We start from the raw sequence: 20,274 nt of genomic DNA on the forward strand, positions 1-20,274 counted from the left end.
CAACACGCCGCTCAAGCCGCTCAACCCGTTCAGCCTACCGTGACTCCGCCTCAATCTAACCTCAGTCCTCGTCTCAGTCTGCCCGACAAGTTCGACGGATCATCCGCAAAATGTAAGGGTTTTTTGTTGCAATGCGCTTTGTTTATTAGCCAACAACCCAGTTTATACCCCACTGAAGATAGCAAGGTTGCTTTGATCTGTTCTCTGCTCACCGGGAGAGCGCTCGATTGGGCCACAGCCACCTGGGAAGCACGTCGCATGTCTTTTCCCTCGTACAATGATTTTGTGCAAGAATTCAGGGGAGTCTTCGAACAAGTAGCCGGAGGAAAGATCCCGGAGAGCAACTGCTTACCCTCGCTCAAGGTACCAGCACTGCAGCGGATTATACTCTCACTTTTCGTGCGCTTGCTGCCCAATCAGGTTAAGGGTGAATCACCTCTCAAACTAATGTATCGTAGAGGCTTGAACACGGACCTTCAAAAGGAACTGGCGTGTCGCGATGAAGGCAGATCGCTTGAGGAGTACATGGAGATCGCAATCAAGCTGGATAATATTCTCAGAGCGCGCCACGACAAGTGTGAGAGTTTTCCCGTTCAAAGCCTTGCTCGATTAACGGCACCAGAGCCCATGCAGATCAGTTCAGCCACTTAGACTCCAAGGAGGCGGGATCGAAGAGTGCGTGGCGCCTGTGTCTCTACTGTGGTCAGGCCGGGCACTTCGAATGTCATGCCCCACACGTCCCCAGCGCCATCAAGCAGCATCGGTAAGACATCAAACTCACTCTGATTCTTTTGAGATTCATGTCCAGCTAAAGGTAAACGGACTTGGATTACGGCCGTTGCCCTCATTGATTCGGGCGGCCGGCAATTTTATCGATCAATCTTTTGCTAAGTCTAATGGAATCTCTCTTGTCCCATGTGAACCTCACGTTGCAGTGGCGGCGCTAGATGGGCGCCCTCTTGGACCAGTAATGTTTCATCAGTCACGGAAACCTTAGTACTGCAAGTAAGCCCCCTTCATTCGAATCTATTCGCCTGTTTGTAATTCAGTCTCCCAAACATCACATCGTCCTTGGACTACCCTGGCTCGAGATTCACAACCCCACCATATCCTGGGCCGACCACCAAATAACACATTGGTCATCAAACTGTCACAAGCACTGTCTGAACAATCCTGTACACCAATCTCCTTCCAAGCCATCTCCCTCTGAAGAGAAGTCATTTCCCTCCGAAGAGAGGGTCACCACGCCACCGAACTTCCTGGGGAGTATCAAGATCTCGCCCTAGCATTCAGTGAAAGGGGTGCAACACAACTACCACCTCACCGTTCGTATGATTGTGCCATCGACCTCATGCCCGGACGCATTCCTCAACGAGGCCGTGTTTTCCCCCTCTCACAACCAGAATCAGAGGCAATGAAATCATACATCGAGGAAGAACTCGCCAAAGGGATTCATTCGCCCATCTACTTCACCAGCATCGCGGGGTTTTCTTCGTCAAGAAGAAGGATGGTAGTCTTCGGCCCTGTATTGATTATCGCAGTCTGAACGAGGTTACAGTTAAATATCGCTATCCGCTGCCACTAGTACCAGCCTCCCTGGAACAACTTCGCAGAGCAAAATTCTTTACAAAACTAGATCTTCGTAATGCCTATAATTTGATCCGTATCAGAGAGGGAGACGAGTGGAAGACAGCTTTTTCAACAACTTCCGGGCACTATGAATACCTCGTTATGCCGTTCGGACTTGCAAACAGTCCGTCGGTCTTCCAAGCTTTCGTCAATGAGGTGTTTAGAGATATGCTAAATCAATTTCTCATCGTTTACATGGACGACATCCTTGTTTACTCAGATAACCTCGATGCCCATGTCACTCACGTCAGGTCAGTTCTCCAACGCTTAATAGACAATCAACTTTACGCCAAGCTCCAGAAATGCGAGTTCCACAAGACCCAAGTGGCTTACTTAGGATACATCATCAGTGCGGAGGGGGTAACGATGGACGAGCACAAGGTCAAAGCAGTAGTGGAGTGGCCACGCCCCTCCACTGTCAAGGAGTTACAACGTTTTCTGGGCTTCTCGAATTTCTATCGAAGATTCATCCGCAATTTTAGTCTTGTTGCAGCTCCCCTCACTTCACTAGTTAAAGGGAATTCACATCGCCTATCGTGGTCACCCGACAGTATCCAAGCATTCAACCTACTCAGGGATAAGTTCACTTCCGCTCCGATACTCCATCACCCAGACCCCAACCGGGAGTTCATAGTCGAGGTGGATGCATCGAATGTAGGCATCGGAGCCATTTTGTCTCAACGTCACGGGCACCCAGCAAAACTTTACCCCTGTGCCTACTATTCTCGTAAACTCAACTCAGCGGAACGCAACTATGATGTGGGAGATAGAGAGCTCCTCGCGATGAAATCCGCTCTCGAGGAGTGGCGGCACTGGCTGGAGGGGGCCAAATTCCCATTCACTATCCTGACTGACCACAGAAACCTTGAATACATCCAGTCCGCTAAACGCCTAAATTCACGGCAAGCTAGATGGTCTCTGTTTTTTTCCCGGTTTGATTTTAAGGTTACCTATCGCCCAGGCTCTAAGAACACTAAGGCAGATGCCCTATCCAGGCAGTTCGAGAGCACCCCCTGCGAATTCTCTATGGACCCCATTCTACCGTCGGCTCGTATTGTGGCTCCAGTTCAGTGGGACATCATGACGGAGATCTCTGAGGCACAACTTGATGAACCTGCCCCCCCAGCATGCCCACCCAATCGAACCTATGTGCCTCAAGCCCTGAGATCAAGAGTTCTCCATTGGATTCATGATAGCCCCAGCTCCGGTCATCCAGGTATCACTGCCACCCTTCACTTAGTCAACAACGCTTTTGGTGGCCAACCCACGCTCGGACACTATCCAATTCGTTCAACAGTGCCAAATATGCAACATCACTAAAACCTCTCACCAACGCCCAGCAGGACTCCTACAACCGCTACCCATACCAGAAAGACCATGGTCTCACATTGCCATCGACTTCGTGACGGATCTGCCGGTCTCCAATTCCTTCACCACGGTGCTCACGGTTGTTGACCGGTTTTCTAAGTCTTGCAGGTTCATACCTCTGCCGAAATTACCCACAGCCTGGGAAACTGCCGAGGTGCTTTTACAGCAAGTGTTCCGCTTTTCACGACTTACCAGAGGACATTGTATCAGACCGTGGCCCACAGTTCACCTCTCGAGTCTGGCAAGCCTTCTGTTCCCAACTCAATATTAATGTAAGTCTAACGTCAGGTTATCACCCCCCAATCCAACGGTCAAGCTGACGCATGAATCAGGAACTGTCTCAATTTCTACGGAATTACTGCCACGACAATCAAAACGATTGGAGCCGCTATCTTGTCTGGGCTGAGTATGCGCAGAACTCATTGAGAAGCAATCTACCGGGCTGACTCCTTCCAATGTGTCCTGGGCTTTCAACCACCACTATTTCCTGGTCTGGAGAACCCTCAGCACTACCCGCAATCAATTCGTGGCTACAGAGGAGTGAGGAAGTGTGGAATCGGCTCACGTTCATCTCAGAGGAGCAGTCAGGAGGTTTCAAGAACAAGCCGACCGCCATCGCCGAGAGGGCCGGAATATTCACCTGGCGACTGGGTCTGGCTATCGACCGGGACCTCCGACTTCGGTTACCCTGCAGAAGCTAAGCCCAAGGGCACGTGGGTCCTTTCAAGGTCATTGCACAAGTCTCACCAGTTTCTTACCGCCTAGATCTCCTGCTAATTACGTATTGCTTCTACATTCCATGTCTCTTTGCTTAAACCCGCCGGTGGCCGGGAGGAGAGAGGGACCAGGATGAGGTTGCTGCCGAGGGCGCCCCTCCTAATCATCGATGGCGAGGAAGCCTACCAGGTTCGAAATCCTGGATTCACGACGCGAGGCAGGGAACTGCAGTACCTAATCGACTGGGAGGGCTATGGACCAGAAGAAAGGTCCTGGATACCTGCTCGAGACATTCTCGATCCTTCACTCATCGCTACCTTCCACCAGGACCACCCCGACAAACCTGCTCCCAGACCCCGTGGAAGACCTCGGCGTCGAATCACCCCTCGCTTCCGGAGCCGCCGCAGAGGGCTCTGTTATGAACAGCACCTCTGTGGCTCTCTCTGACCACCACGGAGGGAGCCTCACCGAGTACTGATCGCTCTAGGACTCCATTTCCCATAATCCCGTGCCTTGGACTGATTAGCGCTGCCAGGTGTTCCTCATTCCCTTTCCCTTTAAAAGATCTGCCCTGCCATCAATCTGTGCGAAGTCTTGTTTGTTTGTACAGCAATTCGCAGCGTTTATCCCTGTATCTGTATTCCTGTTGCCGACCTTGTTCCTGTTTGATTCTCTGATTGATTTCTGCCTGCCTACCGACCCTCTGCCTGTCTTTGTTTACGTCTCTTGGATTCCCTGTATACTGTCGTTCGCTCCTGTTTTACCCTGCCTGTCTGACCACGATTAAAGTCTGTCGCAAATGGATCCACCTGTCTTCGACCAGTCATTACACCTATACTTGCAAAGCTACAGTACTTTTAAAAGTTTTAGGCACTAAAATGAGGATAAAAATTAGGATTTTCAAATAAATAATGTCATAAACAGATTTTTTTTATCAATTAACTTCTATTAAGTAAATTAAATTATCATTTGGTGTCACAGCTTTTGCACTTGAACATAGTTTTTCAGGTAGCTTTGCAGGTTTCTTGAAGCATCTTAAAGAAGTTGTCACATTTCTTCTGGGTTTAGTCTAGTCCCAACCTCAGGCGTCACACCCAAGGACCACTGGCTAAAAGTCTGCTGCAAATGGTGCACTTATCAGGAATATCTTCAGGAGTTTCAAAGTCGAAATCAGATGTTGAATTATACAGGATTTCCGGAAGACGTGTATATCAGGGTCTTTAACGTACTGCCTGGAAACAAAGACGCGGTGACCCTGAACCATTCACGAAATATATATTTTATGTTACATTTACAACTGTGATGACAAAAGCTTATCAAATCAACTTAACGCTGGATTTTCAAAATTATGTGAGATATTTAAAATTTGTGGCATAGAATCTTTAAAACACATCAGATGGTGTCACACACCAGTCTGTTATTGACATTTCCACGCCCTGAAACATGGTGCTGAATGTAATGAACTGTGATTTGTGTATCGACATGTCGCTCAAACGGTCTCATGGGTTTCGCCTTGGCCAATGAATGCTGTCGCAGGTTTAATCTGCCTTAGATTGTTCTGTTAATTCTTTCTAGACAGACTGGAGGATGATGAGATCAGATCTTTATGTGGAGTACTAGCTGTTGTCAAGAAAAAAAAATCTCACCGGATTATTACAATGTTTAGAATGAATGTTTGGAAATTTAAACTAAACTCTTAATACACTACAGCAAAAAAAAAAAAAAAAAAAAAAAAAAAAAAAAATATATATATATATATATATATATATATATACACACACATATATATATATATATATTTTGTCCACCACCGTATTTCACAGCAGGTAAATCTGTGTATTTAATGCATTGCCATAATATATTTAATTGCAATCTCATTATTACCTTAAGCAGTTAGATATTATTATTATTTAGATCTCTAAATCTACTGTAAACTTAATCAACTAAAAACATACTAAAACAATGCAGATGACTAGTCAAGGGCTATGTCGAACTAAATCAAAATTTCCCCCAACTGAAGTGTGACACCTTTCTTTTTTACCAAAAGTGAATCATTTTAGCTGTGTGTGATGCTTGGGGCAAAGGTCAAAATATCTTGCATCAAAAATTGAAAATCGCACTTGCAGGAGTTCTGTTTGTTGTCCTATACAGAGTGAAACACCTAAGGACATGAGAAGGAAATGTGAAATTACCCTACTGATGCATTGCTGCAGCTCAATTAGTCCCCTAGTTCCTATGGAACCTTTGTGGGAGCTACAAATTATAATCTGAGGTGCAATATGTTTCAAGGACAAAGGACAGATCAATTGGCTGTCTGGGAGCTGGAAATCACACAGCTGACACAGAAGCCGTGTGGTGCAGAGTGCATTATAAACCCGAAAGCTGTACGGCGCCAGCTTACAGAAGCCCCTGAGATATGTCCAGAAGGTGTTGTTAGCTGATTATCCAATTAAATTAATTCAACAGCACATATTTAAACAATAGCGAGGCACTTTGAATCATGCCTCATATCCTTAAAGTGTTTAAAAGTCAAAGTTGAGGCTCATTTTTTTGACATACAGTCTTGGGTTATTTTCAACTTCCAGCAACCCAGAAATGTGGCTCCATATGACACAATTAATGTTTCTTACCTCAAGGTACACCACCCAGGGCATAACTAATGTGGCCACGAGAAGATCTGCCACCGCCAGGCTGACAATGAGGTAATTAGTGGTGGTCTGCAGCGCTTTCTCTCGGGAGACTGCCATACACACCAATACATTGCCGAAGACAATGACAAAGATGAGGAGAGTCAGGAGCATGGCATAGTAGTTATACTGATGCTTGGCCTCACAGCTTGTGCTGTTGAGGGCCCCGGTCCCGTTGTCATAATAAGTGTCATTGTAGGGATACTCCGTGAGGAAATCCATGAGCTGTGGCCAGGGAAGAAGCCTGAAACTGAGAGACATAATTCACTGTCAGTGAAGCTGCAAACACGGAATGAAACCAAGCAGTAGTACGCCAACACAAAGGAAAATATTATTGATCAGAGGTTGCTCTATCATTTCTCAGCGGAGTTTTCAGTTATGTTTTATTTATAGCATGCGTGTGCAATTTAAAGCCCATGTTCATCACGAAATGGAAAGAAAATTTGACTTTCAGTCATATAGTGTGAGATATTGAACTGAAAATTCTCACATTTTCTTGCAATTCTGAGGGTTTTTCCTCAGAATTCTTGCAATCTTCGCCTCAGCATAAAAAATAGGGTTACACTTTATTTTGATAGTCCACATTCTACTATACTACATGTGCACCAACTCTTAGAATAGACTATTAGGGTAGGTTTAGGGTTAGTAGAATAAGTTTCTAATAGTATGTTGTATGTTGTGGACCCATCAAAATAAAGTGTTAGAAGACATTAAGCAGGCAGCCTACAAATACTCTAATGGCAAAGTTGTTTACTGTAAAGTGATAAAGAGTTACCAAAATGAGTTTTTAAAGTTGCAGTTAAATTCAAGTGAAATTGTTAAATTAAGGTTGTAAAAGAAAGGTTTGAATTTACATACACATCTCAGACTTTTGATAGCGTCCGTACTAGCATTATAGCAAGCCTGAATAGAACGTTTGTCAAAAACCCTGAAAAAAACGACACATGAGATTTCTTAAGTATATTTCCCAAGACAAAAAAGTGAAACAAAAGTCTTCATTTGCATTTAATCTTGCTGACTAGGAGAAAAAAATTGATTTTAAAGAGGTTTTTTTTCCTTTCCACCTGAATCTCTGTTAACCTTCGAAGGGAGCAGAACTAAACTTAACAGAATTAATGGATTAAACAGTTGTTTAATGAGAGGTCATTTATATTCACTTAAAATGTTTTGTGACTGTGTGAGAACAGATTCAATTTAATACAGTTGCTAAAGCGGCAAGACGCAGTGGAAGACAAAATTAATGAGAACGGGGAATCATGTGAACCCTTGCACAATATGGGTGACACTGAGCATTGTAAATGAACAATCTGCACAATCACAGCATTCACCTGACACTCACACTATCACACCCATCTTCATTTCCTATGTATAATATTTGAGACACACATTAGAGAAAATATCTTCTATCCTTCCTCCAATTTCTCCTCTAAGCTCCATAACACTGGACAGCTGCTGAGACATGATTGATTTTTCTGCGTGAATAGTGGCATAATAGCTGTCTTGTATTGATTTGGAATTTACACAGCAAGATCTATTCCTGCTCCAAAATCAACATCTCAAACCAACAGGAAATAGCAGCGAGGGTACACACCACCACAGCTTAGGAACAATTATTATATATATTACAAATATATTATATTTATTCAAATAATCTCTGAATTCTCTAATGTTTGTCACAAGGGAAATTATGGCTGTGTTAAATATTTATGTGTCAGTACTTCAGTCAGAAATCCAATTAAATGGGTGTCAATGGGTAACACTTTATTTTAGGCTCTCTTAACTAGTTGATTATTAGCATGCACATTACTAGAATATTAGCCATTTATTAGTAGTAATTAAGCACCTACATCTCTAATCCTACTCAGTACTTAAATTTTACACCTACCTTACCAGCTAAATATTATTAAATGAGGGAAGTTAATAGCGAATAAGTGTTCCCTATTCTAAAGTGTTACCTGTCAATGTATGTTTAATTAACCATTTATTTCTTAAATTTCAAAAACTGACAAACACTGACAAATATTCACTGGAGTGTAAAAGTGTGAAACTACTGTATACTGCTGGTTAAGGTGTAAACAAACACACTCCTGAACCTCCTGAATTAGACATGCATTTTGGTGTGGAAAATCAGTCTGATCTGTGTTCACCCTCAATCAAATGTTTTGGACTTGTGAATGACAGTTTATCTAATCTCGCATGTCACCGCCTCCCCGCGCTCATCCACTCTGTTACACAGGTTTCCGAACATTTGCCCTCTTTAACTCGAAAGCCTATAGCTGTCAAGCTTTAGAGTGTTCAGCTTCAGATGCTTCTGAAAGCACTAAATCCTCAAGAGAGTCGTCATTATCTCTTGTTAAACTCCGCAGAGCACAGATGATCCATATGTTGTACTATAAGACATTCACAAACGGTAATGGCAAAATCTAATGAACGAAGAAAAACGCAAATGTTCAAGGCAAATAAATAAAAACATGAAAAAAATACAGCCCTTTATCATTTTCTTTTTCCATAGAAAAAAATAGTAAGATAAATCTACAAACAAAGAATAGAGAATAAAACAAATGGCCTTTTGCAGAAACAATCACCCTGGTCCTTTTATAGCAACAATTTATATCCGCTGCCCTCCACCCTTACTCTCTGTGAATGTGTGTGTGACGCTGGCGCCACAGACTCAGTGGAGCAAGTGAGGGCCGCTGATTGATGCAAACTGTCTGACAAAATGATGTCTGTGTCAAATACAGCAGGCAGGATCCTCCATCCAGCTATGACCCAACAAGAATCAATGAATTACTTCAAACTATTTGAAGTGTCTTCACTTTGTTGTCTCAGTTATTCAAATCCTAAATGACTAGTATGTAATTTGAATATTTTTATGGAGTATGTTAACTTTAATAATGTCTGTTATGGTAAGAAAATGAAGCTATTCATTCATATTCAGTCAGTGACATTTTCTTTGGTGTTGTTCCAGTTGATAACATACTTATACCGAGTTAGTAAAAAAAAAAAAAAAAAAAAATATATATATATATATATATATATATATATATATATATCATTCACGCTTTATTTTAAAGTCCAGTTCTTGCTACCAATAAATAGATGGTGCAGGTCTAACTCACTTAGACATAATTACATCTTTATCATATACCACAGCTGATTGGTCCACTATTGTATATGCAGTCAGTGAGCTCGCAGCTCAACAAATACTTGGCTAGTGTTTGCTGTAGCAGTTACAACACACATCAGAACCCTCCAGCTTCCCCAGCTCCACCTGTATAGATGTGCTGTGGGGTGAGATCATGTATGTTATGGTGGTTATTCATAAGTTGTATTTGCATGAGCATAACATAAAGTAGTAGAAATACTGCTGTTGCAAATACAACTAAATACAAATTAAGTAGGACTGAAATTGTATATATATATATGTATATATGTATTTATATGTTTAGAAATGTATATTTTTATATTTTATATATACATACATTTAAGATATAAATGACATATTTGTATTAAGTATAAACATGCATGTGTTTATATTTATTCATAAATGATAACACATATATTATGTACACAAAAACATTAATTTTGGATGCAATTAATCACAATTAATCTTTTGACAGCACTAATAGCTACATTTTGTAATAAGAATGTATAAGAGTAAGTGGAACAATTTGATCCATGGGTGGAGATGGGTAGGTTTAGGGGTGAAAATGGGTAGGTTTAAGGATATGTAAGACGGGAAGAGTTGATGCACCACTGTAATACCAGTGTACCTGGTAACTCCTCAGTAACTTTCCACTTAAAGGAGTCATATGTTGTTGCTGAAAAGAACATGATTTTGTTTATTTGGTGTAATGCAATGTGTTTATGTGGTTAAGGTTTGAGAAAACACATTATTTTCCGCATACTGTACAGTATATTGTTTTTTCTGTTGTAAGCCCTGCCTTCCAAAATGGGTCGATCCGTACAAAGCTCATTGTTCTAAAAAAAGAGAGGGGTGCTCTGGTTGGCCAGCTGTCCAGTGTGTTGTGATTAGCCGAGTACCTCAAGCGGTTGGCGGAAATGTTATGCCCTTTATCATCACGCCGTGTAAACATAGCACTATGTCTGCATTTGTTATCGGAGAAATGTCAAACGACAACAACACTACCACTGACTGCTCAAAACTCACGTTTGAATATAGTAAGTAGCAGATTCTTTTAATAAGAAAACATAACTTACTTAAAGGTTGTGAGTGAAAAGCGCCAGTCTGTCCTTGCAGAGTTAGGATTGCTCCACTTTACAGTCTCTGTGCGCAACCAGAATGGTTTTTAGGAATCACTTCTCAGTAAATGCGCTGAATACACTCTAATATTTGTGTTGAACTGTTCTAGAACAATGTTGTAAATACAACTCAACCGCTGATTTCTAGTTGTGTCCGCTTTTGGAAGCACAAACAAAGTAGTTTTACTTTCATATCGCTTTGGTTTTGAATCTTTGCAACTTTAAGAATCTATGCGCTAACAGCTTTTTAAGAGAAAGGAAAACTTGAAATCACATCAATTTATATGTAAAGGCTAACTTTCTGTGTTACAACAGAGTAATTACTTCGTAGGAATTGTTTTATTATTATAAAGTTTCCAAAAAGTGCTGTTAGTCCTGTTACGCATTTGTATTTCATTAGCAAAAAGTGTTGTTACCAATGTCCTGTTACACATTTGTACTTACACATATCATTCAGTGAGTTCTTACATAGTAGTTACACGAACAATCTCAGCGCTCAGTTGACTAAACACTTGTGCTGCTTTTTTTTGTAAAAATCATGATAAATTCAGTTCTTTGATTTGATTCAAAAGAACACGTATTTCAAATATTATGCATCAATATAATGCATACAGTTAAAAATGGACGCATTATTTTTGCAACAACTTTTTGCATCAATAATACAGATATTTATGCTAATCCACGCATGTCATTGATCTAAAGCATGACTGACAGGCCCTTGTATATCAGTGCTTCGGGCTTAAAGTACGTCTGTTATTAAGGTCCGACTGCTGCCGGTCTGAACTTTGCCTCTTGGGAAATCTAGGTGAAGGCAGAGATGGATTAAGCTTGAATCAAAATGAATGCTGGGGAAGAACAAGGTGATTTCTGCTTCTGCTAGGTAACAATTAGCCTCAAACATCTTTCGCCAATCAATAGCATGTGACACTTTGATTTGACTGAATGAAGGCTGGTTTCCTGCAGCAGAGGATCTCTAATATTGTGTTGCTCCCTGATTAGCTGTCCAATACATCTAGGCCTAGTTGGATACAGTATTTGACATGTTTTTCATGACCAGAGAGCCCTGTTTCTGACAGTGCATGATTGTGATTGCATAAATGAGAACTGACCCCCCAGACAAACCAGTGGCTGGTAAGATATCACAAAAAACAGTGGGACTAGATCTGGCAATAGGACAGTGTGGAAACTACAGAGAAAGAAAAAGCAATTTCAGTGTCATTTTCTTCATATCCACCCCCACCCACAGTAAAAGTGGTCTTTTTTTAGTGATACGCACTTGAACATATGATGGGGAGAAAAGATTGTATTGCAATTTCTGCAGGCAAAGCATCATTCAACTCTATCTCACAGCAACCAATACGTGCAGTCTGTGGCATTGGGAAGAGGAAAGATATCGTATTGCAGGAGTGATATAGCGAATAGAGATATATTGGGTTGGGAAATTAATCGAGAAGGTTTCCTTTCAAAGCCCAAGATTAAAGATCTTTTTGAGTGTTGATATAGTTTAGTGCATTTAACAGTGCAGGAATACATATTATATATTGTAATGTTATAATATATGTATAATATTGTAATTAACAGACATTTAGGGTGAGAAATTGTTCTTACGTGTTACTTAGATCAAGGGATTTCAAGGGTTTTCAAGGGTTTTGGTTTGATGCCAAGATGTTCACACTGGATAAATGTTTTGATAACGTGGAAGGTGCATATGTGTCAAGATTACATCCACCTCTGGAACGCTTGGATCACAATGTTATCCACTTGTTACCAAAATATAGGCAACTATTAAAGAAGAATAAGCCTGCTGTTCAGCAGGTTCAGATATGGTCCAGAGATTCAATAAAACAATTAAGAAGCTGCTTTGAGTGTACAGAATGGGACAAATTTCTTAATGATTTTTGCAGTTATTATGAATTGTTGAATGATACAATAACTGGTTATGTTCATTTCTGTGCAAATTCTGTTGTTGAAACCAAAAATATCACAATTTATCCAAGTAATGCCAAGCCATGGATAAACAAAGATTTGAAACATTATATAAATATAAAGAAAACTGCTTTCTTGCAGAATGATCAGCAGAAGGTAAAGGAGTTGAATAGTTAAACTTGTAATAAAAAGTTGCACAGAGGAATATAAAGAGAGTGAGAAGAAATTAAAAACAGGAAATATAAGAGAAGCATGGAACGGCTTGAACACATTGTGGGAAGGCAAAGGTAAGAACTCCAATGTGAGGATACACTGAGTTTTGCCAATGATCTTAATATGTTCTTATCAAGATTTGATAACGATATAAATGAGTCTATTGTTAATAGGCACCTTCTGTACAAAACTTGTAATCATAGAACACAAAGTTTGTCATAGATTAAAGATATGAAGATAAATACTGCTATCTAGCTATTCTAACAAAACAACTGCCATGAATCGTTTTCATTTTTAAAAATATTGATACAGTATTGCCAAACAAAATATTGTGATACTCATGTGTAATAATATTTTCTTACACCCTAGTCATGATGCTCCTTATTTTTACATTCAGTCAACAGTGTTTTTTCGACCCAATATAAGCATTATTAAGCAGCTTTCAAGCAGAGAACACTGCGGCAAGGGAAATGTGTGTTTTACTCATGGTACTATCTGTCAAGCGTCTATGATAATTAAATTATACCATACAAAGGCTGTGAATAAATTGCTATTCCTAAACTCCCATCTGGAATATAAATTTAATAACAGTCCAAAACTCAATAATTTTTAGTGAATGTTTTGCTGTAATGATTCTCCTTGCAGCTACCAGTTTGAAAACCCTGTCCCGCATGGTGTACTTGATGTGTACAGACTTGTGATGGATACTGTCTGTGTGAATCTACGCAAACAAAACAGGGCATCCCACAGTGATGCTTTCTGGTTTTAGAAGGGTGCTCAAAATCTCTTTTATGGTTGCTGGCATTCTAAATGCATTATTTGCCAGATCAAACAGCATCTGTGGAACTTCACTAAAAATGATGCTGCTAAAGTGCAGATTTAAAGGAGGACCACAATGATTTAGGGTTTTTCATACTGTCAATTTAAACTGAATGCAATCAACTTGTATGACTTGCCTGTGTAGTTACAACAGTCTGGCATACTTATTTGTGCTCTGTTTAAGTGTGGGATTATAAAGAGACCTCAGATGAAATTGAAAGTAAAAAAAAAAAAATTATTGTATAATATACAACAAATATATAACATTTCTTTTAAATGGTAAACTAAGCTCACAGCACAATTTGTTAAGTGCTGTACTTGCTGTTTAAAGGGCAAATCTGTATAATTATGCAGTGACCTTTGCTTATCTTAGGTCCTATAGAGTGTGCCAGAGGTATATGAAGATGTGCAATCTGCAGTGGAGAGCAGTTTTTATATTTTTTCCAGAACCGTTAAGGTCAACACAGAGAAGTAAAGCTGATCTTAGATAACAAAAAGGGCACTTAGACCTGGAGAATGTAGTCCCACACTTGAATTGTATCTTATCTGCCATATTACGAGGGGAAAAATCACACTTAATACTTGAGGGAATCAGCTGACAGCTTCCCAGGGTCTGTTTGCAGTAATGACACACGGTGTATCACTCAGTGTATCACGTAAACATGGCAGTTTGTTAGGTCATGGTGACATGTGCAAGGATGTTGTGGGTTGCTAGACTTGTTAAGGCTGGGTAAAGTCTGAAAAGTAATAATACAACTCTTCTCAACAAGTTACACATCAATCATGTCGATAGCAGGATACATTCAGTGGCTGTTTTTCGGTTTTAAAAAGTATTAGCCTACAATAGTAGCCTATTCAAATGGAAAACTGCAGTGCAAATAAATGAAAAAGGTCTCCTTGACATGCCGTATTAAACACACAGCACTCATGCGCAAGATGATAAAAGACAGGGAGATGCAGCAAAACATCTAGCAGGTGTTTACATAGAAAAATCAATGAAAAAGCGCATTTTTTGTGAACCGGCGGGTTCAAAATCCATTAAAAATCCTAGTCAAGCGCCCAAGTTTGAGCAATAATTCTGCAAGACGGTGGGCCACCATAAAGTGACTGAAACCAGGTGGTACAGATGAAGACCAAAATGGTGATGCTTTCAGTCACTGCATAAGAAGTTGGTCAGTCCAAATCTGATTTCTTGAATATTGCAGGTTTTCAGTCCCCCAAAAGACAAATGCACAAGAGGACAGGATAATGCAGAGACTCTCAACTGGGAATCTGCTTGCCAGTTCAGAAATGAACAGGGTATGGATCCGTCTCATGATCATGTTCAAGAGAAGTTGGACTGAAAGTGCACTCTGCAGTGATGAAGCCTCAGCAAGAAAAATCAAAAGGTTAAGGTCACCTTTGCTGAGGAGCATGTTGTGTGGAGAGAGATTTATTTTCATTCTTTTTCTGGGTCAAGTGGGAAACATTATCTTTAATTACCATTAAATTAAAATTGAAGGAAGTGTCATGACTTGGGTGATGTTTAATCTGTTGCTGAAACTATGCTTTCAGACACAGGTAGCTTTAGATCCAACTACACAAATTTGTGATGCTGTTAGTGAACGTTCATTGGAACTTTGAAAACAATTAAAATTGCTAAAGTATATTATTAACAACAGAACTTGTGACTATAGTTGATTAACAATATTTACATACATTCACATTTATATTTAATATATAATTTAGCAGATGACTTAAAAATGAGCACAATAAAAACACTGGAACAAGACAGTGTTGCACATGGCTGCCTCTGTGTTTGACTCTCCAGTATTTGTCCTGTTTTTTTTTTCTAAACATTAGTTTTACCAGGGATGAACTGCTGAGCATTTGACAGAACACATGACAAAATCCTCCACACGTTTTTGTTTATTCTGATGTTTTGCTCAACAATGTCGTTGGTGGAGTGGAGCAGCGGTGTATTTTTAGGACGTAAAAATACAGATAGCAAATTACATGTCCCACCAAAGACAATATATTGGATCACTGTTACACCACAATTAAGGATACATATCACTCTGTCCCACAGGCAGCTTTGGGCTTCTCTGATCAATGTTTGGTTCATATTATAGCAACCTACAATCAAAAACTGATTTGTAGTGTTTGAAGCTACTGTCAACAATCTGGATGAGCTCACAGAGACTATAACATCCTATATCAGTTACTGTGAAGACATGTGCATTCCTACCAGGACCTATTTAACATACAGCAATGACAAACCATGGTTTACTGCAAAACTTAAGACAGCTCTGCCAGGCCAAATAAGATGCTTACAGGAATGGGGACAGAGACAGTTGTATAAGCAGGTTAAATACACACTGGGAAAGGAGATCAGAGTGACAAAGAAGAATTAGTCTGAAAAGCTAAGGAACCAGTTGTCTTCCAGTAACAATTCACCAGTGTGGAAAGGTCTGAAAGACATCATGAGCTACAAAACAACATCCCCCTGCACTGTGGAGAAACAACAACTGGCAGACGACTTGAATGAGTTTTATTCCAGCAACCCTCCTCTCCCCCACTCTTGCACTTCAGATCACTGAGAATGATGTGCTGTGACCTATGCTGAACAGCTGACCCTCATCTTTACACTGATCTCCAACAGATCAATGAAGCTGTGTGGAGTGCCTTCCTGCTTAAAGTGTCATCGTTCCCATCCCAAAGAAACCCAAAATTACAGAAATTAATTATTACAGATATGTGACCTGTAACATCTGTGGCCATGAAGTCATTTAAAAAAACTGGTTTTCGCTTATCTGAAGGACATTACAAGACCTTTAATGGACCCCTGCAGTTTTGCTTACTGCAATGATGGGACTGCACTACATCCTGCAGCATCTGGACAGACCAGGGACTTATGTGAGGATCCTGTATGTGGATTTAAGCTCAGCTTTCAACACTATCCTTCCAAACCGCCTCCGGTTCAAATTAACTCCGCTATCTGTGCTTACCGCTGTCTGTCAGTGGATCACCAGCTCCATGACAGACAGACAGCAGTTAGTAAAGCTGGTTCTCATTCAGCACCTGTATAATCAGTACTGGAGCTCCTCATGGTTGTTTTCTCTCCCCCCTACTCTTCTCCCTCTACACCAATATCTGCACATGTAAAGACCCCTCTGTCAAGCTCCAAAAGTTTGCAGCTGACACCACACTTATCGTCCTGATTTAGGACAGTGACGAGTCTGCCTACAGACAGGAGGTTGAGCAGCTGGCTGTATGGTGCAGTCTTAACAATCTGGAGCTGAACACACTCAAAACAGTGGATGATTGTAGACTTCAGAAGGAACCCTCCTGCACTGGTACAACCATCCCCACTCTCTAAAAACAGTATTTTTCCAGAGTGAGCAAAAGGGCTGGCAAAATCACTCTGGACCCCTCGCATCCAGAACACTCCCTCCTTGAATTGTTGCTATCTTCACGACGCTACAGAGCACTAAATACCAAAATGGCTAGAATCAGGAATAGAAACGGTTTCTTCCCTCAGGCAATCCATCTCATGACACTAAAACACTTGACAACAAAACTCATAATAAATGAGTAGCATTAATTAACAGTATATTTTATATAGGTTTAGTTGCTTCTAATTGCGCAATTATTATATAACAAACACACGTAGCATGTGTAACAAGGACCCATTAAAATAAACCTACTTAGATATCACTTGACTACTTAAGGCTAATTGCTTAAAATCATTTTTGCTTAAAATCATTTTAGGTAGGTGCAAATATTTTTGATTATTTCAAAATACGTTTTACAGAAACCTAAATATATAATATTGATCAGAACAGAGTATATTTGAGTGCTCATGTCTTGCTGTGTGTTGGCTCCCAAAGCAACCCATCTGAGACCTCATGGCAGGCATCCTGCATCCAAACATGATAATGCACCTCCTCTAAGTTCAGTGTGCGTGTTCTGTGTCTGGGGTCACATCACAGAGTCTAGCCGTGGAATCGCTCACTGTCTCTCTCTGTCTGTCTGAGCAGTATGTTGGAATATGCTAGTGCCCCGGGCCACTGGAGCTCTGGCTTTGCCCCACTGACGCCCCTGCTCTGTCTCATCTCATTAGTTAGCTGGGGTGCATATGAAAGGAAGCAAAGAGAGAGAGAAAGAGAAGAGAACAGGAGAGAATTAGAGGAGAAGAGAGAAGTGATAATGATAGAGATGGGGTACATCTTTCACACTGACTCTAATTAAAATTATATAATAATAAAAAAACTTATAACAAATGAAAACAAGCAGTTCCTTGACCACAAAAACAAAACTTCACGTAAACCCCATTTTCTTTTTCTAAAAGTTAGATCTTTCATCATATGTCCACTCAACCCTCACAGACACATGCACTGATATTTACAAGAGAGAAAAATCATTATTTTTTAGGAAACATGTCCATCAGGCAATACTATGAAAAAGTGCACTGTGCACAATTTAGTGCAAAAAAGTGTTTGAAAAAAAGAATTCAGTATGTAGTCATTAAAAATTAAGAAACTTTAATACTATACCATTTACGGTAAATACTGCAATAAATATTCATATCAAACCACATTTGAACTATAGTAGTCGTTTATTATTTCATGAATATGAAAGTAGTAAAACAATTTAATTACTCAGAAAACACCTAAAAACAAATGTTTGTTTCATTCAGTTAACAGGCTACTTTGTGTGAGAATAAAAACAAGAAAGCCTGAAAACTAATGTCCAGCATAATGTATGGCTTAAAAAATTTGTCTTATATTTATCTGTTTAACATTTCAGAGCACATAAGCCTTTTTCCATCACTAGTCATAATCATGTACCTGTAAATGGATACATCTGTTCCAAAAGTTCTAAAAACGTGTGAGCTGACTTGTTCTACTTCACATGATTTTAGCAAGCTGTGAGTTAATTTTTTATTTATTTTTTTGCTCATAAAAACTGTTGTTGTAATCGATTTCAATGTCAGTTACTAAGTGTAGTTTTTTAACTAATATTTATTAAAGGTTGGGTACTATTTATGGTAACTGCTTTGTACAGATGTAGAAATTCTGCTGTGTAGGCTCCACAGAGAAGAGAAGAGAAGAGAAGAGAAGAGAAGAGAAGAGAAGAGAAGAGAAGAGAAGAGAAGAGAAGAGAAGAAGAGAAGAGAAGAGAAGAGAAGAGAAGCTCTTTTTTCTTGGTATATATCAGGGGACTTCTCATGTTATACAGACCTTATGCTTGGCTGATCAACTCCCAAGTCCCCCTTTAAGGTGTTTTTCTGCACAACTAAGGCCAGTGCGGCATCAATGAGAGTTTGCTTGCCTTCTTGGTGGATGATTCACAAGACACATTCTCAGGGGGCCTGATTAATTACTTTCATAAAGCCTGAATTCAAAAGGCCAGAGCAGGCTGGTCTAACATGAACTTAAAATAATGAAGCACCATCAAGCATCACACTTTATATGTTTAACCAAGAGGCAATTTTCCATTCAAAAGCTAGCCAGGTAATTTAGCACAAATATATTCAGACTGACAATGCCTGTTTCACAGGAGGTGTACTAAAATGTTCAGACCCAGATGAGAAATACTCAAGGGTAGCGTAAACAACTAATCTTCAATTGTAAATTGGGTTTAGATTGACATGCTGGAAATCACAGCATTCTAATAATATAACAACTCCACTCAGTCGATCTCTGCAGACTGTGTTTAATTTTCTCTCTAACAGCCAGAAAAAATTTTACTGTTAGGTGGGAAGTTGTCAGCAAAAGATCAGTAAAATGAAACTTGCTGTGAATCCTGTAAACTAATCTTAGAGTGTTGCACTTTTTCCAAGAAACTGTCATGAGAAAACATGTCAACGTATTTGTTTTTTCAAAATATTTGGCTATTAAAAATTGCTGCAGTTTCCAGGTGAGTTTTATTTTTTTGCAATACAGATAAGGCTTTAATGAGGTTAAAAATCAGAACCTGTTGATTTAGAATTCAAATAATGCTTGAATTCTAAATCAACTAAGAGAAATGCATTTTTATCTAGGTCTGGCCCCCTAACCCTAAACCTATCCCTACCTGGATTCAAATCTAATTTTAGATCTAAAATCCAACCTCAGAGGAGAACACATCATTTTCTGATGCATTTAAGCCACTCACAGAGCATTCAAGGTTCGTTCTGTGAACTGGGAGTCAAAGTCATGGCCTTGTTGTTGGTAGTGCTATGCTCCATTAGTACAGCTACAGGATGCCCTTAAAAAAGGTTCGCAACAACATATGTATACAGGGATAGTTCACACTATTAAACGCTCAACCTCAGGCTGCTCTTTTTTATATGACTTGCACACTATTTCCAGGTCTTCTGAATTCATATGTTAGCTTTGTGTTGAGTCGTGTCTTATTTTATTATTATTATTATTATTATTATTATTATTATTATTATTATTATTATTATTATTATATTATATAATTACTGTCACTAACTAAAAATCTTCCCCTAATCTTGATCACCTCAATCAGAGTTTTTAGCAACACTAGTTGTCATTTCATGTGGAAACCGAAGCAATTTGTACATGCAGTAATGTATTACATGTATTACACCCATAATAGTAAAAAGGAATCTGTAGTACATGTCACCTTGTCCAAAACACAACCTTTTACTTCAACAAGAACG

At 39.8% G+C, this 20,274-nt stretch overlaps 1 protein-coding gene across 3 annotated transcripts in view; it reads right to left on the reverse strand.

Moving 5' to 3' along the window:
- The window catches only part of LOC122350945 (D(2)-like dopamine receptor), a 50,329-nt gene that overhangs the window by 18,112 nt on the left and 11,943 nt on the right, over window positions 1-20,274 (reverse strand). For all 3 annotated transcript variants that reach the window (XM_043247728.1, XM_043247729.1, XM_043247727.1), the window contains exon 2: window positions 6,345-6,651. In XM_043247728.1, coding sequence (XP_043103663.1) covers window positions 6,345-6,623 — 279 coding nt within the window. In that variant the 5' untranslated portion in view covers window positions 6,624-6,651. The remainder of the gene's footprint in view (window positions 1-6,344; window positions 6,652-20,274) is intronic.

Source organism: Puntigrus tetrazona, chromosome 8, assembly GCF_018831695.1.
Source record: "Puntigrus tetrazona isolate hp1 chromosome 8, ASM1883169v1, whole genome shotgun sequence".
NCBI lineage: Eukaryota > Metazoa > Chordata > Actinopteri > Cypriniformes > Cyprinidae > Puntigrus > Puntigrus tetrazona.